Raw genomic sequence first — 13,907 nt, forward strand, 5'->3', positions numbered from 1 at the left:
TGAACACCATAAAAAAATCCTGCCCTAAGTGAGCTTTTGTTCTAGAGGGGAAAGTGACAAAAAAGTGCATTATTTTTTATCTATACAAATAGATTGTAGTAAATGGGTGAAGAAAGTGAGAATGAGGATATAAATGATCGACAGTGAGGGTATGTTTGGGTTTTTGTACACAAGGATAGGACTTTCTGGAGATTGAGGCCTGCAGGAGAGAAGATCTAATTGTGGAAGAAGATGGGGAAACGCATTTGCTCGCAGGCAAGGGGACAGGCAAACAGGAGTGTGGGAGACTGTCAGAAACACATCAGGCCAGGGTGGCTGGAACACTGAATGAAGGGGACCCAGTCAAGTACAGCACCCCATCATGAGTTTCATTGTTTTTCTCCTGCAGGAGAACGGCATGGCGTGATATTTTTAAGAATCCACTCTGGCTTTTCTATTGAAAGATCCCAGGGAAACCAAGGGTGAATGTGGGTAGGACAGCTAGCAGCTGAAAATTCATGACGCCTTGGGCCACAGTGACGGAGGCAAAGGTGTAGAGAGAAAGGGTTATTGTTGGGACAAATGCGCCTGGAAAGGCAGGTTGGCGCTCCTGCAGGCATGTGTGGGCTCACATAGGTGAAGCATATGTGTGGGGCATGGCTGTGCACTGAGTGACGTGACGTATGTCTTAAAGGCACACATGTTTATTTCCCAGGGACAGATAAATTTTGAGCATTCTGGGAAAGCATCAAGGTAACTGACTAAATTCTGTCAGTTTAGCCTTGAGAAGTGTGAATTACATGTTCACATGCATGTAACTCAGCTTCCAAAGCAATTCTTTGACCCCAGTGAAGCACAGTTGACCCTTAAACAACAAGGGTTTGAACTGCAAGAGTCCACTTATGTGCAGATTTTCTTTTTTCTTTTCTTTTGTCTTTTCCTTTCTTTTCCTTCCCTCCCTCCCTCCCTCCCCCCCTTCCTCCCTCCCTCTCTCCTTCCTTCCTTCCTTTCTCTCTGTCTCTCTCTCTTTCTTCCTTTCTTCCTCTTTCTTTCTTCCTTCCTTTTTTTTTTTGAGATGAAGTCTCGCTGTGTCACCCAGGCTGGAGTGCGATGGCATGATCTTGGCTCACTCTAACCTACACCTCCTGGGTTCAAGCGATTGTCCTCTCTCAGCCTGCTGAGGTGCTGGGATGTGCACCGCCACGTCCAGCTAATTTTTCTGTATTTTTATAGAGACAGGGTTTCACCATGTTGGCCAGGCTGGTCTTGAACTCCTGACCCCAAGTGAACCACCTGCCTCGGCCTCCCAAAGTGCTGGGATTACAGGGTGAGCTGTGCCCTGCCTACATGCAGATTTTCTTCAGCTTCTTCCACCTCTGAGACAGCAAGGCCAATACCTCATCTTCCTCTTCCTCTTCAGCCTACTCAACACGAAGATGATGAGGATGAAGACCTTGATGATCCACTTCCATGTGTATCTTCTCCTCAATGATTTTCCACAATGATTGTCTTAATGACAGTTTCCTTTCTCTAGCTTACTTTGTTGTAAGAATGTAGTATATAATGCACAGAGCATACAAAATATGTGTTCATCAACTTTATGTTACTGGCAAGGCTTCCAGCCAGGAGTAGGCTATTATTAGTTAAGGTTTTGGGGAGTCAAAAATTATATGTGGTTTTTTGGTTGCACAGGGGGTTGGCACCCCAACCCCTGCATTGTTCAAGGATCAATTGTATATTATTCCCTGTGCTTCTTGGTGCACAAATTTAAATGAGTAGCTTCTGATGCTCCCTTTGTTAAGCAGTCTTATTCCTTAGTCTGACAAGTGGTTCTCTGAGCTTGGAAGCAAGAGAGAGCTATGTCATCTGTTATGGGAGATGAAGTTTAATCGTTTGGAAGAAAGCGCTTGATTTGAACAGGCACTGATTAATGTCTAGTTTTTTTTTTTGACTCTTCCTTCCTTCCTTCCTTCCTTCCTTCCTTCCTTCCTCCCTCCCTCCCTCCCTCCCTCCCTTCCCTCCCTTTCCTTCCTTCTCTTCCTTCCCTTCCCTTCCTTCCCTTCCTTTCCTTCCTGACAGGATCTCACTCTGTCACCCAGACTGGAGTGCGATGACACGATCACGGCTCACTGCAGCCTTTACTTCCCAGGCTCAGGTGATTCTCCCACCTCAGTCTCCTGAGTAGCTGGGACTACAGGTGCATGCCACCACGCCTGGCCAGTTTTTTGTATGTTTTTGTCGAGACAGGGTTTTGCCATGTTGCCCAGGCTGGTCTCAAACTACTGGGCTCAAGTGATCTTCCTGCCTTAGCCTCCCAAAGTGTTGGAATTACAGGCGTGAGCCATAGTCCCTGTCCAATGGCCTGATTTTCAGAGAGTCAGCATCATACACTGATGGGCTCAGAATGATCTTGGTGACAATGAGCTCTGCATCTAGTAGGTGCCATGCGGGCCTTGCTGACTATATAGTATGGCATCTCTGGCTAGTCGTCAGATCCTTCACTTGCTAGTTGCAATGAACAATGCTTTCATCTCCTTATGAGCCAGCCACATGACTTGGGCAGCAGAAATAATTAATATCTTACTCCCTTAGCCGGGCGTGATGTCATGCACTTCTAGTGTCAGCTATGTAGAGGGTCGCTTGAGCCCAGGAGTTTGAGGTTACAATGTGCTATGATTATGCCACTGCACCCCAGGATGGGTGGCAAAGTGAGACCCTGTATCTCAAAAAAAAAAAAAATCTTACTCGCATTTCTTCATTTTATTGTTACTAAATTGGGTACAAATATGCCAAGTGCATCTTTTTGTAAGGAAGAAGACTAAGACAGTTAATCATGCACAATGGCTGTGGATTATCAGTACTGGTTGTCATGTGGGAAAGTGCTGAGAAGATGGGATTATAAAATGAGGGCCCTGTGAAGAAGTGAAAGGCATGGATTAGCTGGTGGGAGAACAGGGAGACAAGAAGGCAGTGGATGAACCAGAGAAGGCTTTGAAGCTCCATGGTAGGAAATCTCTGAGGTGCCTACGGCACAGAAGGACCCATGTTGAACCCAGAGTGCGGGTGTGGAGGGGGGTTTGGGGGACCCAGGAGAGAGGTGGACAGAGTCCTCATTGCCTGTTGCTTAGGTTGACATAGAAAGAACAGGTAGTAGAGTGAAGTGGGAAGGGATGAGAAAATGGGCTTTGAGCATGTTTTAGGAATGGAGGAACATTAGAGGAATAAAAACAGAAGAAGATCACAGCTTGACGGGAGCCACCTGAGTTTAATTTACTTGGCCATGGGCCGAGATAACTGGGTTGGGACCACGTTGAGAACACCTGTGGTGTGGGTGCTCCACCCTCACGCAAGATCCATTCCAGCGATTCCTGTGCCTGGTGAGCATTGAACTTTAGGGCATGGAGAACAGCTTTCGGACTGCAGGGAATGGAAGGAGATTGAAGAAATCAGGTGTGTCGGGCTCCCCTTGGAGCCAGGCCATGGGAAGCTTTATAAGGACGGAGGCCCTGGTGAACTTGGAAGGATTTTGTTTCTTTTGGGCATGCAGGTTTTGGGGTCTGAGCAGAATTGCTGGCGATGGGCTACACCATTCCTTCCCCGCCAGCACTCAGTTAATGCACATTTGCACCGGTGTGTGTCCTTGCACCCTCTTTCTGAAACCCATTTGCAGAATCCAGGCCTTTAGGAAACTTTTGCTATTGCAGACTTATTTATAGCTGTAAATTATTTAATATTTATATTTGTAACTGAGAATTTGACACCATGGACTCGTAATGGATTTTGGAGTTTAAATATGTTAAAATAGGTAATTTTTAGAGGATGTGTTCATTCATGTGACAAATCTGGGTGACTTCTGTGTACCCAGCGTGTTCTAGGTGTGGGTGGCTTAGAAGCAGACAACACAGAAAAACCCCATCCTTGTGGAGCCTAGATGCTTCCGGGGGAAAACATGGTTTCAAAAAGAGTGAAATATAATAGCCCTTCTAATGTTGACAGGTGCTGAGTAGAAAATTTAAGCGTGGGCAGGGGCAGAGGGTGAGCCTCATAGGGTCAATGTGACTGTTTCTGGATATACTTTGCAGGCTGAAATAATAGGACTTGCTGATGGCTTAGATATGTCCTGTCTAAGAGTGACAAAGTAGGGATGGCCTGCAGGGTCACCTGAAGGTTTTCTTTTTTTTGGAAAATCTGGGCAAGGGGAAAGATGTGGCGGCTGATAACTGAGAGGGAGAAGCCTGGGAGGAGCAGGATTTTTTTGTGGGATGATAAGGTGTTCTGTTTGGACACTGTTTAGTTTGATATGCTTATCAGACACCCCAAAGGAGGAGGTGTTGAATCAGCAGTTGGTTATGAGTTAGGGATTTTGTATGTGCCCTTAGGCACTGGTCATTTTTTTTTTTTTTTTAGCAAAATTATGACCATCATTTCAGAAAACTATTTTATATATGTAAAGAGGTTGAAAGCTTATTAAGACTAGATTTAGAAAAAAAACATATAATACTCTGAGAAATTCTATGTATAGTGTCAGGTAGAAAGTAAAGTGTTATCCAGTTCTGTTTATAAAACCCCCTTTAGGCCAGGCGCAGTGGCTCATGCCTATAATACCAACACTTTGGGAGGCCATGGTGGGAGGATTACTTGAGGCCAGGAGTTTGAGACCAGCCTAGGCAATATAGTGAGACTGTCTTTACAAAAATATACTTAAAAAAAAATAGCTGGGCATGGTGGCATGTGCCTTGTTATCCCAGCTACTTGGGAGGTCGAGGTGAGAGGACCATTTGAGCCTGGGAGGTTGAGGCTGTAGTGAGGTATGATTGCGTCACTGCACTCCAGCATGGGTGAGAGAGACCCTGTCTCATAAAAAGAGAGAACAATCTGCTTTATACAAACATTTGCATGAGGGTATTGCCCACATTTGAAGGAACACTTAACCTTCCATGTATTATATTTATATGGAGACTTGTCTCTGAAGATGGGTTTTGGAGTTTAACTATATTAAATTTGTTTTTTTTTTTTTCCACGGGGCCTTGCTCTGTCACCTAGGCTGGAGTGCAGTGGCGTAATCTCGGCTCACTGCAACCTCCGCCTCCTGGGTTTAAGTGATTCTCCTACCTCAGCCTCCTGAGCAGCTGGGATTACAGGTGTCCTCCACCACACCCAGCTAATTTTTGTATTTGTAGAAGAGATGGGGTTTCACCATGTTGGCCGGGCTGGTCTTGAACTCCTGACCTCAAGTGATCCACCTTCCTTAGCCTCCCAAAGTGCTGGGATCACAGGTGTGAGCCATCATGCCAGGCTAAATTTGGGGATTTCTGGAGGATGTGCTCATTCATGTGACAAATCTAGGTGCCTTCTATGTGCCCAGCATGTTCTAGGAGACAATGGCTTAGCAGCAAACAAAACAGAAAAACCCCATCCTTGTGGAGCCTAGATGCTCTGGGGACAAAACATGAGTTTTTGAAAAAGTGAAATGTGATAGCCTTTCAAATGGTGACAGATGCTACAGAGAAAATTTAAGTGTGGGTAAAGGCAGAGGGTGAGCCCCAAGGCGGGGTCAGTGTGCAAAATGGAAACTCAGCATCATTTCTTCAATGGAGCTGTTTTGGAAAAAGCCCTGGGCAAGCATGGTTGGCCGTGCACTAACCTTTCTATTGTGGAGGCATGGGGAGGGGAGAAGCATTCTCAGGTGTTTTCCTTAGAAACACAGGAAGGTGAGGGAGAACGGTGGAAACTGAATGAAGAACAAAGGGCATTCAGATTTAAAGATACCATGATGAGAAGTTCAGAGTCTAGGGTGGTCACAAGGCAGCAGATACTGTTTAAAATAAATGTTGAATTCCTGGTACCAGAATTCTAGTCCTTTACTATTTTGTGGCTTCCAAATAGAGAAAGTTCACAGAAGGAAGCATTAAGGGCATCTAGTTAAAGTCCTGTGTATCTATTTCTCTCTATAGATGTACAGTAGTCCCCCCAATCCGAGGAGGCAGGGGAACTACCCTCATCCAAGACCCTCAGTGGCTGCCTAAAGCCGTGGATAGTGCTGAACCCTAGTGGGGTTTTTTTGTTTTTCTACTTACACATATCTTTGCTTGTTTGTTTTGTTTTTGAGACAGTCTCACTCTGTCGCCCAGGCTGGAGTGCAATGGTGCGATCTTGGCTTACTGCAACTTCTGCCTTCCAGTTTCAAGCAATTCTCCTGCCTCAGCCTCCCAAGTAGCTGGGATCACAGGTGCCTGCCACCACACCCGGCTAATTTTTGTATTTTGGTAGAGATGGGGTTTCACCATGCTGACCAGGCTGGTCTTGAACTGCTGACCTCAGGTGATCCACCTGCCTTGGCCTCCCAAAGTGCTGGGATTACAGGCATGAGCCACCGCAGCTGGCCCTACTTACACATATCTATGGTAAAGTTTAATTTATAAATTGAACCCAGTAAGAGATTAACAATGATAATAAGAAAATGGAATAATTACAACAATATACTTTTCACCATTTCATCGTTAGAAGATTCACTGTTAAACCAAATCTCAGCAACCTCAGCATACAATTTTTTTTTTTTTCCTTTTCTTACTGGCTTGAGAACTTTCACCTTTTCACATAAAGGAAGGACTTTGTGGCTTCTCCTTGGCATATCCAAATGGCTAGCATCCTTGTACTTGTTCTTTGGGGTCATTATTAAGTAAAATAAGGGTGACTCGAACACCAGTATTGTGATGCCATGACAATAGATCTGATCGCCCAGGTGGCTAAGTGACTAAGGGTGGGTGGCGTCTGCAGTGTGGAAATGCTGGACAGAGGGAGGATTCCCATCCTGGATGGATCTGTGGGAGATTTCATCATGCTACTCAGAAGAGTATGCAATTCAAAGCCTTAGGAATTATTTCTGGAATTTCCCATTTAATCTTTTCGGTCAACCATGGGTAACTCAACCTGTGGAAAGTGAAACCGTGGATATGGGGAGATGACTATAACATCAAGAGACACGAGTGAACTCCTTCAGTGGGCTGCCTCAGGGGATTTCATTCAACCTGCTCTTAGCTTTCCTTGTTCTCTAAACTCTCAGCTTAGCTCAGAGCTTTGACCTTCTCCTTTGTTGGTCTGAGCACAAACCTGCCTTCTCACTTACCTACTGGATCCCATGATTCCAGGGCTAAGTTCAGGAGGTATAGAGCAGAGATGACCTTCCCTCCCTAGTCTCTTCTTTTAGTATTGTTTATTTCTAATAAAGGTGGGGAAACTTTTCTTCTTTGATAGACTATAATTTTAGGGTTATGCAAACGCATAATCCATTGAAAAAGGTTTTATTAGGCTTGGCTTCTGAAGAATGTAAAATATTGAACTTGTCCATTAAAGAGAGAACAATCTTGATTCAGTGAGTGTCAAGTAATGAAATAATATTTTAGTTCCATCTCAGCCAGTTGTTACAAAAAGGTCAGGAAAGAGGAGGAGAAGAGAAATAGAAAGGGCCTTCAGGGAATTAAGGAGGCAGAGAGGTCTAAAAGAGAGCTGAAAGGGAAGAAAGGGAGAGAGAGAAACAGAAAGTGACGGGATTTACCAAAGATAAATTAGCTTTTATTTCCTCCTTTAATTGTAGATATGGGGAGCGTGAAGCTCATAGAAACTGAGGACTCTGGTCAGGGTCACAGAGACGGGGACCTGCGTTTCCCCCCTTATACCACATTAAGAAACCACGACTGGCCAAGCTTGGTGGCTCATGCCTGGAACCTCAGAATTTTGGGAGGCCAAAGTGGGAGGATCGCTTGAGCCCAGGAGTTTGATACCAGCTTGGGCAACAGAGAGAGACCCGGTCTCTCTCAGAAACAAAAATATTAGCCAGGCACAGTGGCATGTGCCTGTACTCCTACCTACTCAGGAGGTAGAGGCAGGAGGATGGCTCGAGTTCAGAAGTTTGAGGCTGCTGAACTCTGATCTGATCTGAGTGAGCTCTGATCACTTCACTACACTCCATCCAGCCTAGGCAACAGAGCAAGACTCCATCTCAAAAAAGAAAGAAGAGAGAGAGAAAAAAAAAGAAACCAGTATTTAGAACTTTTCAAATCCTTGGGGGGGGGGAAAAAACAACAAAAACTCAATGCAACCACCACCAACAATAAATAACAAATCTCTGTACTAACCCTGGTGTAAGACTCCTGCTTGCTGGAAATGATGCTGGGGGTTGTGATCCTGGGCAGAGAATGTCTCCTGTATTGCTAAAGCTGATGGCTTCCTGTGTGTGGCATTGAGCACGACTATGCTATATTGAGTTTGTATTGAATTGTACCCTAGATCATTGCTCAAGGTACTCTACCCATCTGTCTTATTCAATAATACAATCATTCATTCTTTCCATAACTATTTATTATCTATCACATACCAGGCATAATGGGGATTCCAAATAACATGGGAGTAGTCATTGCCCTGAAAGTGCTGTACTGCTAGTAGGACAGTTATGAGGGAAGCGATGCTGCTGTACTAAGTATTGTGGAAGACGAGGGGGAGAAGAGACTATGTCTGAGGAGAGAAGGGCTATTGGGGCAGAATTGGGTGGAGGAAGGGCTTATTTGGCGGTGGTCTGGAATTGTTGACTAGACCCCCTCAGGGATACATTGGTATTAAGGAGCCAATTGACTTAGATTTCCATGTATAAAGTCCTTACATAGATGGCTGAAGATAATTTAGTCTCTTGTCAAAGTAGACTTTTTTCATCAGGCAGAAGCCTTTAGCTCTTGTACTCACGTCTTTCAGCCCAGCTTTTTGAGATCTGGGCAGTGAGAGGGAGTAGGAGGGTCCTTGTTAAGTCCTCACTGATTTGTGTCATCCTCTAATAGAAGCTTTGGGTCTCTTCTGATTGCAGATACTTTAACTCAACAGTGGCACCCCTCCTTGTAATATTTCTAAATATTATGCGGTTAAGTGTTCAGCCTGTGGAACAGAGTTACCGTTCTCACTTTCCTTAATTTTTTAACTCCCTGGAGCCAGTTTTATTCCCTGATTTAAAAAAAACTCTTTAGTCCAAAAAGACGCCAGTGAATTTTACTTAGAAGTCCTTGCTGAAATATACTATGTGATGTTCCACTGGAAGGGAGGTCTCAGGCATGCAGAAATCATCTCAGGCATGTCTGGGAAACCCACCTAAGTTGAAGCTGGGCTAGTTAGGTTACCGTTTTCTGGACACACCTTGGTGGAGGTGGGGAGAAAGAGGTGAGTTGATGAGTTCTTGCCATTGGTTTAATTAGAATTGCTAGTTTGGATCACTAGGAGGTTTCTGGATTCCTGAACTTAACTTGGGTACCCCTGCAATGTGTGCTCCAATCTTACGGGGCATTGAAAGCCCACCATTTAACTGCAGGCAGAAGCCACCAGGCAATGGGTTCCCCATGGGAAGGGCTTCCTAGATTAGACAATCCCCATAGTAAAACATGCCTATTAAAGGTGACACATGGCCAGACAAGACAGCCAAGATGAAAGAAGTCTGTGTACTTGAGTAATTGCATCTATCAAAGTTATTAGAGGTTTCCTAATAGGGCACAAGCAGAAATATGTTTCTTTTTCTTTTTTTTTTTTTTTAAGACAAAGTCTTGCTCTTCTGCTCAGGCTGAAGTGCAGTGGCGATCACAGCTCACTGCGGCCTTGGCCACCTGAGCTTAGTCCATCCTCCCACCTCAGCCTCTGGAATAGCTGGGATCACAGGCACATACCACTACACCTGGCTAAATTTTAATTATTTTATTTTTTATTTATATTTTTTATTTTTTTGAGACAGTCTCATTCTGTTGCCCAGGCTGGAGTGCAGTGACATCAATCTCAGCTCACTGCAACCTCTGTCTCCCAGGCTCAAGTGATTCTTGTGCCTCAGCCTCCCGAGTAGCTGGAACTACAGGCGTGTGTCACCATACCTCACTAATTTTTATATTTTCTTAATAGAGATGGGGTTTTGCCAGACTGGTCTTGAGGCCTCGAGTGATCCGCCCACCTCAGCCACCCAAAGTGCTGGGGTTATAGGCATGAGCCACTGCCTAGACTTTTCTTTTTAAATTTTTAGTAGAGATGGGGATCTCACTATGTTGTGTAGGCTGGTCTCAAACTCCTGGGCTCAAGCCATTCTCCCTCCTCAGGCTCCCAAAGCTCTGGAGTTACAGGTGTGAGCCACTATGCCTGGTGCATGTTAATTATTATCATTAAATGGTTCCTAATGGATGATGACCATTTTGATTTTTCTTTTTTTTTTTTTTTTTTTACTAAAAAGGATCTCAAAATATTTTAATAAGTTCTTTCTGTCCTCTGCATGATTACTATTTTTTCCTTTTATAACTAATAAATAATTTGTACCTAGATAATTTTAGATTATGTAAATGTCCCATCAAACTTTCACTGACTGGTTTTAGCTTCCATTGAAAATGTTTTCTAACCCCATCATTCTTTATCTGAGAGCTTTTTCCTTCTTCCCCCATTTATGTCTCAGTAAGGATTAGTGGATTCTTTTATTATTCAGTGGGTTAGAATTCATTGTTGTCATGATTTATTTGGATGCTTCTGTTATCACAGACTCATCTAGTGGGACCTTGTCAAGCTGCGTCCTCTGTTCTTTGGGCCCATCTTCCTGATTCCTTGAATGTTTCCTGATCTTATGGTATCTCATGGCCCCTGTGTACTTTTTCTGCCCCAGCCTTGGAATCATCTATTTCTTCAAGAAGCCCTGGTTCCTTTTAGAGAATAATGGTATTGGAAACCAAGATCTGGGCACCAGCTCTCAGCTACTGGTGTGTCATTGCTTTTGGGGCCTCTCTGTGGATAAAGCTAGGGATTGTGTTGTGTATGTGTGTGCGTGTGTGTGTGTGCGTGCGCGCGCATGTGCACACGTTAATTTTTCTCTTTCTCTATATATTCATATCTCTCTGTCTGTATATAGCTATATGTATTTTAAAGGTAAGTTGAAGCCAAACCCATGGAGGTAGGAGTCTACTTAAACACGGGTGTGTAATTCTGGGTATATGTCTCTTCTTTTTTCTTGTTGACAGGTGGCTCAATCCCTTGTTTAAGATTGGCCATAAACGGAGATTAGAGGAAGATGATATGTATTCAGTACTGCCAGAAGACCGCTCACAGCACCTTGGAGAGGAGTTGCAAGGGTGAGTGGGAGGCAGTAAAGTGGGCATTAAGGAAACATGGGTGTCTGTGTGTGGGGAGTGGGTGTTGCCTTCCTGAGTCCTGTCTGGAGCCTCTCTACCCTTGAGGTGAATGTTTGTCACCTTCCTCAGGCTGCCCCTAGGCTCAGCCTACCATGGTGGCCTGGAGGAAGCTCCTGAACTTCTAGATTCCTGAACTTAACTTGGGTACCCCTGCAATGTGTGCTCCAATCTTACGGGGCATTGAAAGCCCACCATTTCACTGCAGGCAGAAGCCACCAGGCAATGGGTTCCCCATGGGAAGGGCCTCTGTAAAGGTTGGGGGAGCCAGCATCAAAGGCCTGAGATGCCTGAGGTCTGTCCCTGGGGGTGGAAGTGGTGTGGCTGGAGGAGGTTGTCTGGCCTATGTGTGCTACGATGGGGCTTCAGTCCAGCAAAGCTTGGCAGTAACTTATTTCCCCAGACTTCCCCTCAAAGCCTGTTTTTCTGATGCTACAGATTCTATACCACACCTACCCGTCAGGAGCCCTGGGATCAATTAGCAGCATTTATGAGATAGTCACAAAATGCCCTATCTTAAATCCCTACCTGTCACTCTGCCACCTCCCCTGTTTTACATTGTGGCAGGGTACATTGTTATTTACAAAGCTTTTTCCTCATTGTAGGTTCTGGGATAAAGAAGTTTTAAGAGCTGAGAATGACGCACAGAAGCCTTCTTTAACAAGAGCAATCATAAAGTGTTACTGGAAATCTTATTTAGTTTTGGGAATTTTTACATTAATTGAGGTAAAAGCTTTTACATACCGTGAATTGTTTTTCAGGACACATAGAGTAAACATGCTCGCCATTGATGGTGCTATAATGGATGGGGGAACAGAAGGGAGAAGTGGCCAGATGGGGTTTGAAGGTATTTTAAGGTCTAAGGATTAAACGTGTCTAGGAAGCATTAGGTAGTTAGTTCAGTGAGCGTATTTATCCGAGTGAATACTTAAGTGACTAAAGCTCAAGGTCATTATTGTTTTTCTTGTAACCAATTAAAATGCTGTGTCATGGAAGAAGAGCATTTTATTCTATAGTAGGACAATGTTGGTGCTCAGTAAATGTTTTAAATGCTGAGTCACTCCTGTTCCAAAGAGGATCCTACAGCCTCGAGGAGCGCGTGCCCTGTGGTTTGGAGGAAGTGATTTTTGATCAGAGCCCAGAATAATGTAAGACACTTTACAGGTGCTCAACAAATAATTGTTCACCAAGCCAAATCTGATAAATCCTCTCCTGGAGAGGTATTGTCACCTCTCCCCTCTCAGGGAAACAGAGCTGAGGGCCTTGCACCTGGGCTGATGGTGGTGCCCCAGAGGCTGGAGCTGGTTGAAGCACCCAAGAGCTACCCCCTCCCAATGGGCCCAGGTGCTGGGAGCCAAAACCCCCTCTGGGAAGAAGGTCCGAGGACTGTGCATCCCAGGGGATTCATATCACACCCGTCTGGTGTGTCTTCTTTGTTGTCGGAGTGGATTGCCGGTTGGAAGGTAGAGTCTTGGTGCCTGGCCCTGCAGAGAGTGTATAAATGGACATTCCATGAAAAATCAAAGGCAGACAGCTGGAAGGGCAATGACCTCCATTACCCTGAAGGGCCTCTATCGAGATCCTGCAGCAAGACAGTGTTCTGCCTAGGCACACTGCCAGGTAGCCTGTCTGTTCTGGTCTGCAGCCTGCTAGAGGGGATGCAGAGGGTCCTGCTTGGTGACTTGTGTCCTCTGTGCTACCGTAGGGATGTCAGTGGTCCATGAAAGTAAGAGGGGCGGATGTTGCTATTGCTACAAAAGGGTGGCTTTAAATGCAGGATGGGGAGTTGTCACGGTGCATTTTTTGGGAATGAGGTGGGGAGGGTTGGTTTGTATGTGGGGGCTGTAGCTCCTGTTGAACATGCTTTTTGTTGTGGAGGGCTTGGTGGGCAGTGGGAGGCAGGTAGGTGCGCTCTGCCCTACACCAGAGGAATCTGTCAGACAACAGGGGACTGGACGGTCCTGGGAGATGGATGGTCTCATTGGTGACAAAGATGTGTTGGCCAGGGTGCCAGATGGTGAATGCCACCTTTGAGAGGGTACCCGCCCTGCCTGCATGCTGCTGTGGCTTTGTGGAGGATGGGGTGGACATGTAGAATAACTGGTGGAACTGACTTGAGAGTGAAAGAGGGCGTAGGAGCCCCTCAGGTTCTCCCAGCCCTTCTTCAACCTGTGCCAGGGTGTCCCAGCGATGGTGTTTTCCCATGGCCCCAATCAATCTCAGCTGGAAAGAAACAGAATGACGAGTTGCTGTCAATGTGGCCAGTGTGTGCGGGATTTCCTGGCCCAGTTTGGCTGTGCAACCTCAGAGAAGTTGTCTGGTAACCGTGGAGCCTCCGTTAAGTGCCTGAGGCTCACCCCAGGTGTCTGGTTAGGTGTAGTAGGAATGAATGGCCTCACAGGTTTTGAGGCAGGCCTCCCTCAGCTACTTCCATTTCTCTAGTTTCCCTTTGTTACCAGCTGCTTATGAAATTGAAAACAGGATGATCTAGAATGAACTGAGCTTGTCATGCTCAGGGCTGTCCGTGCTGTCATGGGCTGCCAGCCACTTGGGCTGGGGTCTCTAACCCACAGATGGTGACTAGACTACAGTGAGATTTGGATAAGCTTTTGGGAGAAGCAGGCACAGAAATAGAGGCTGTAGAAATGTGAATTTCTCCTGAGACTTGAGGACAGGCCCCACTCTGGTGCTGGGAGCATGGTCATCCTTACTGCTGGTGGGCATGTGGGAAGGGGCCCAGAT

General features: G+C 45.4%; 1 protein-coding gene across 1 annotated transcript in view; it reads left to right on the forward strand.

Moving 5' to 3' along the window:
- ABCC4 (ATP binding cassette subfamily C member 4) overlaps positions 1-13,907 on the forward strand; it is a 301,134-nt gene that overhangs the window by 48,859 nt on the left and 238,368 nt on the right. Inside the window, exons 2-3 of the mRNA XM_033177424.1 lie at positions 10,998-11,108; positions 11,771-11,891. Of these exons, the coding sequence (XP_033033315.1) occupies positions 10,998-11,108; positions 11,771-11,891 (232 nt within the window). The remainder of the gene's footprint in view (positions 1-10,997; positions 11,109-11,770; positions 11,892-13,907) is intronic.

This window comes from Trachypithecus francoisi, unplaced genomic scaffold (genome assembly GCF_009764315.1).
Source record: "Trachypithecus francoisi isolate TF-2019V2 unplaced genomic scaffold, Tfra_2.0 Lachesis_group18, whole genome shotgun sequence".
NCBI classification, from domain to species: Eukaryota; Metazoa; Chordata; class Mammalia; order Primates; family Cercopithecidae; genus Trachypithecus; species Trachypithecus francoisi.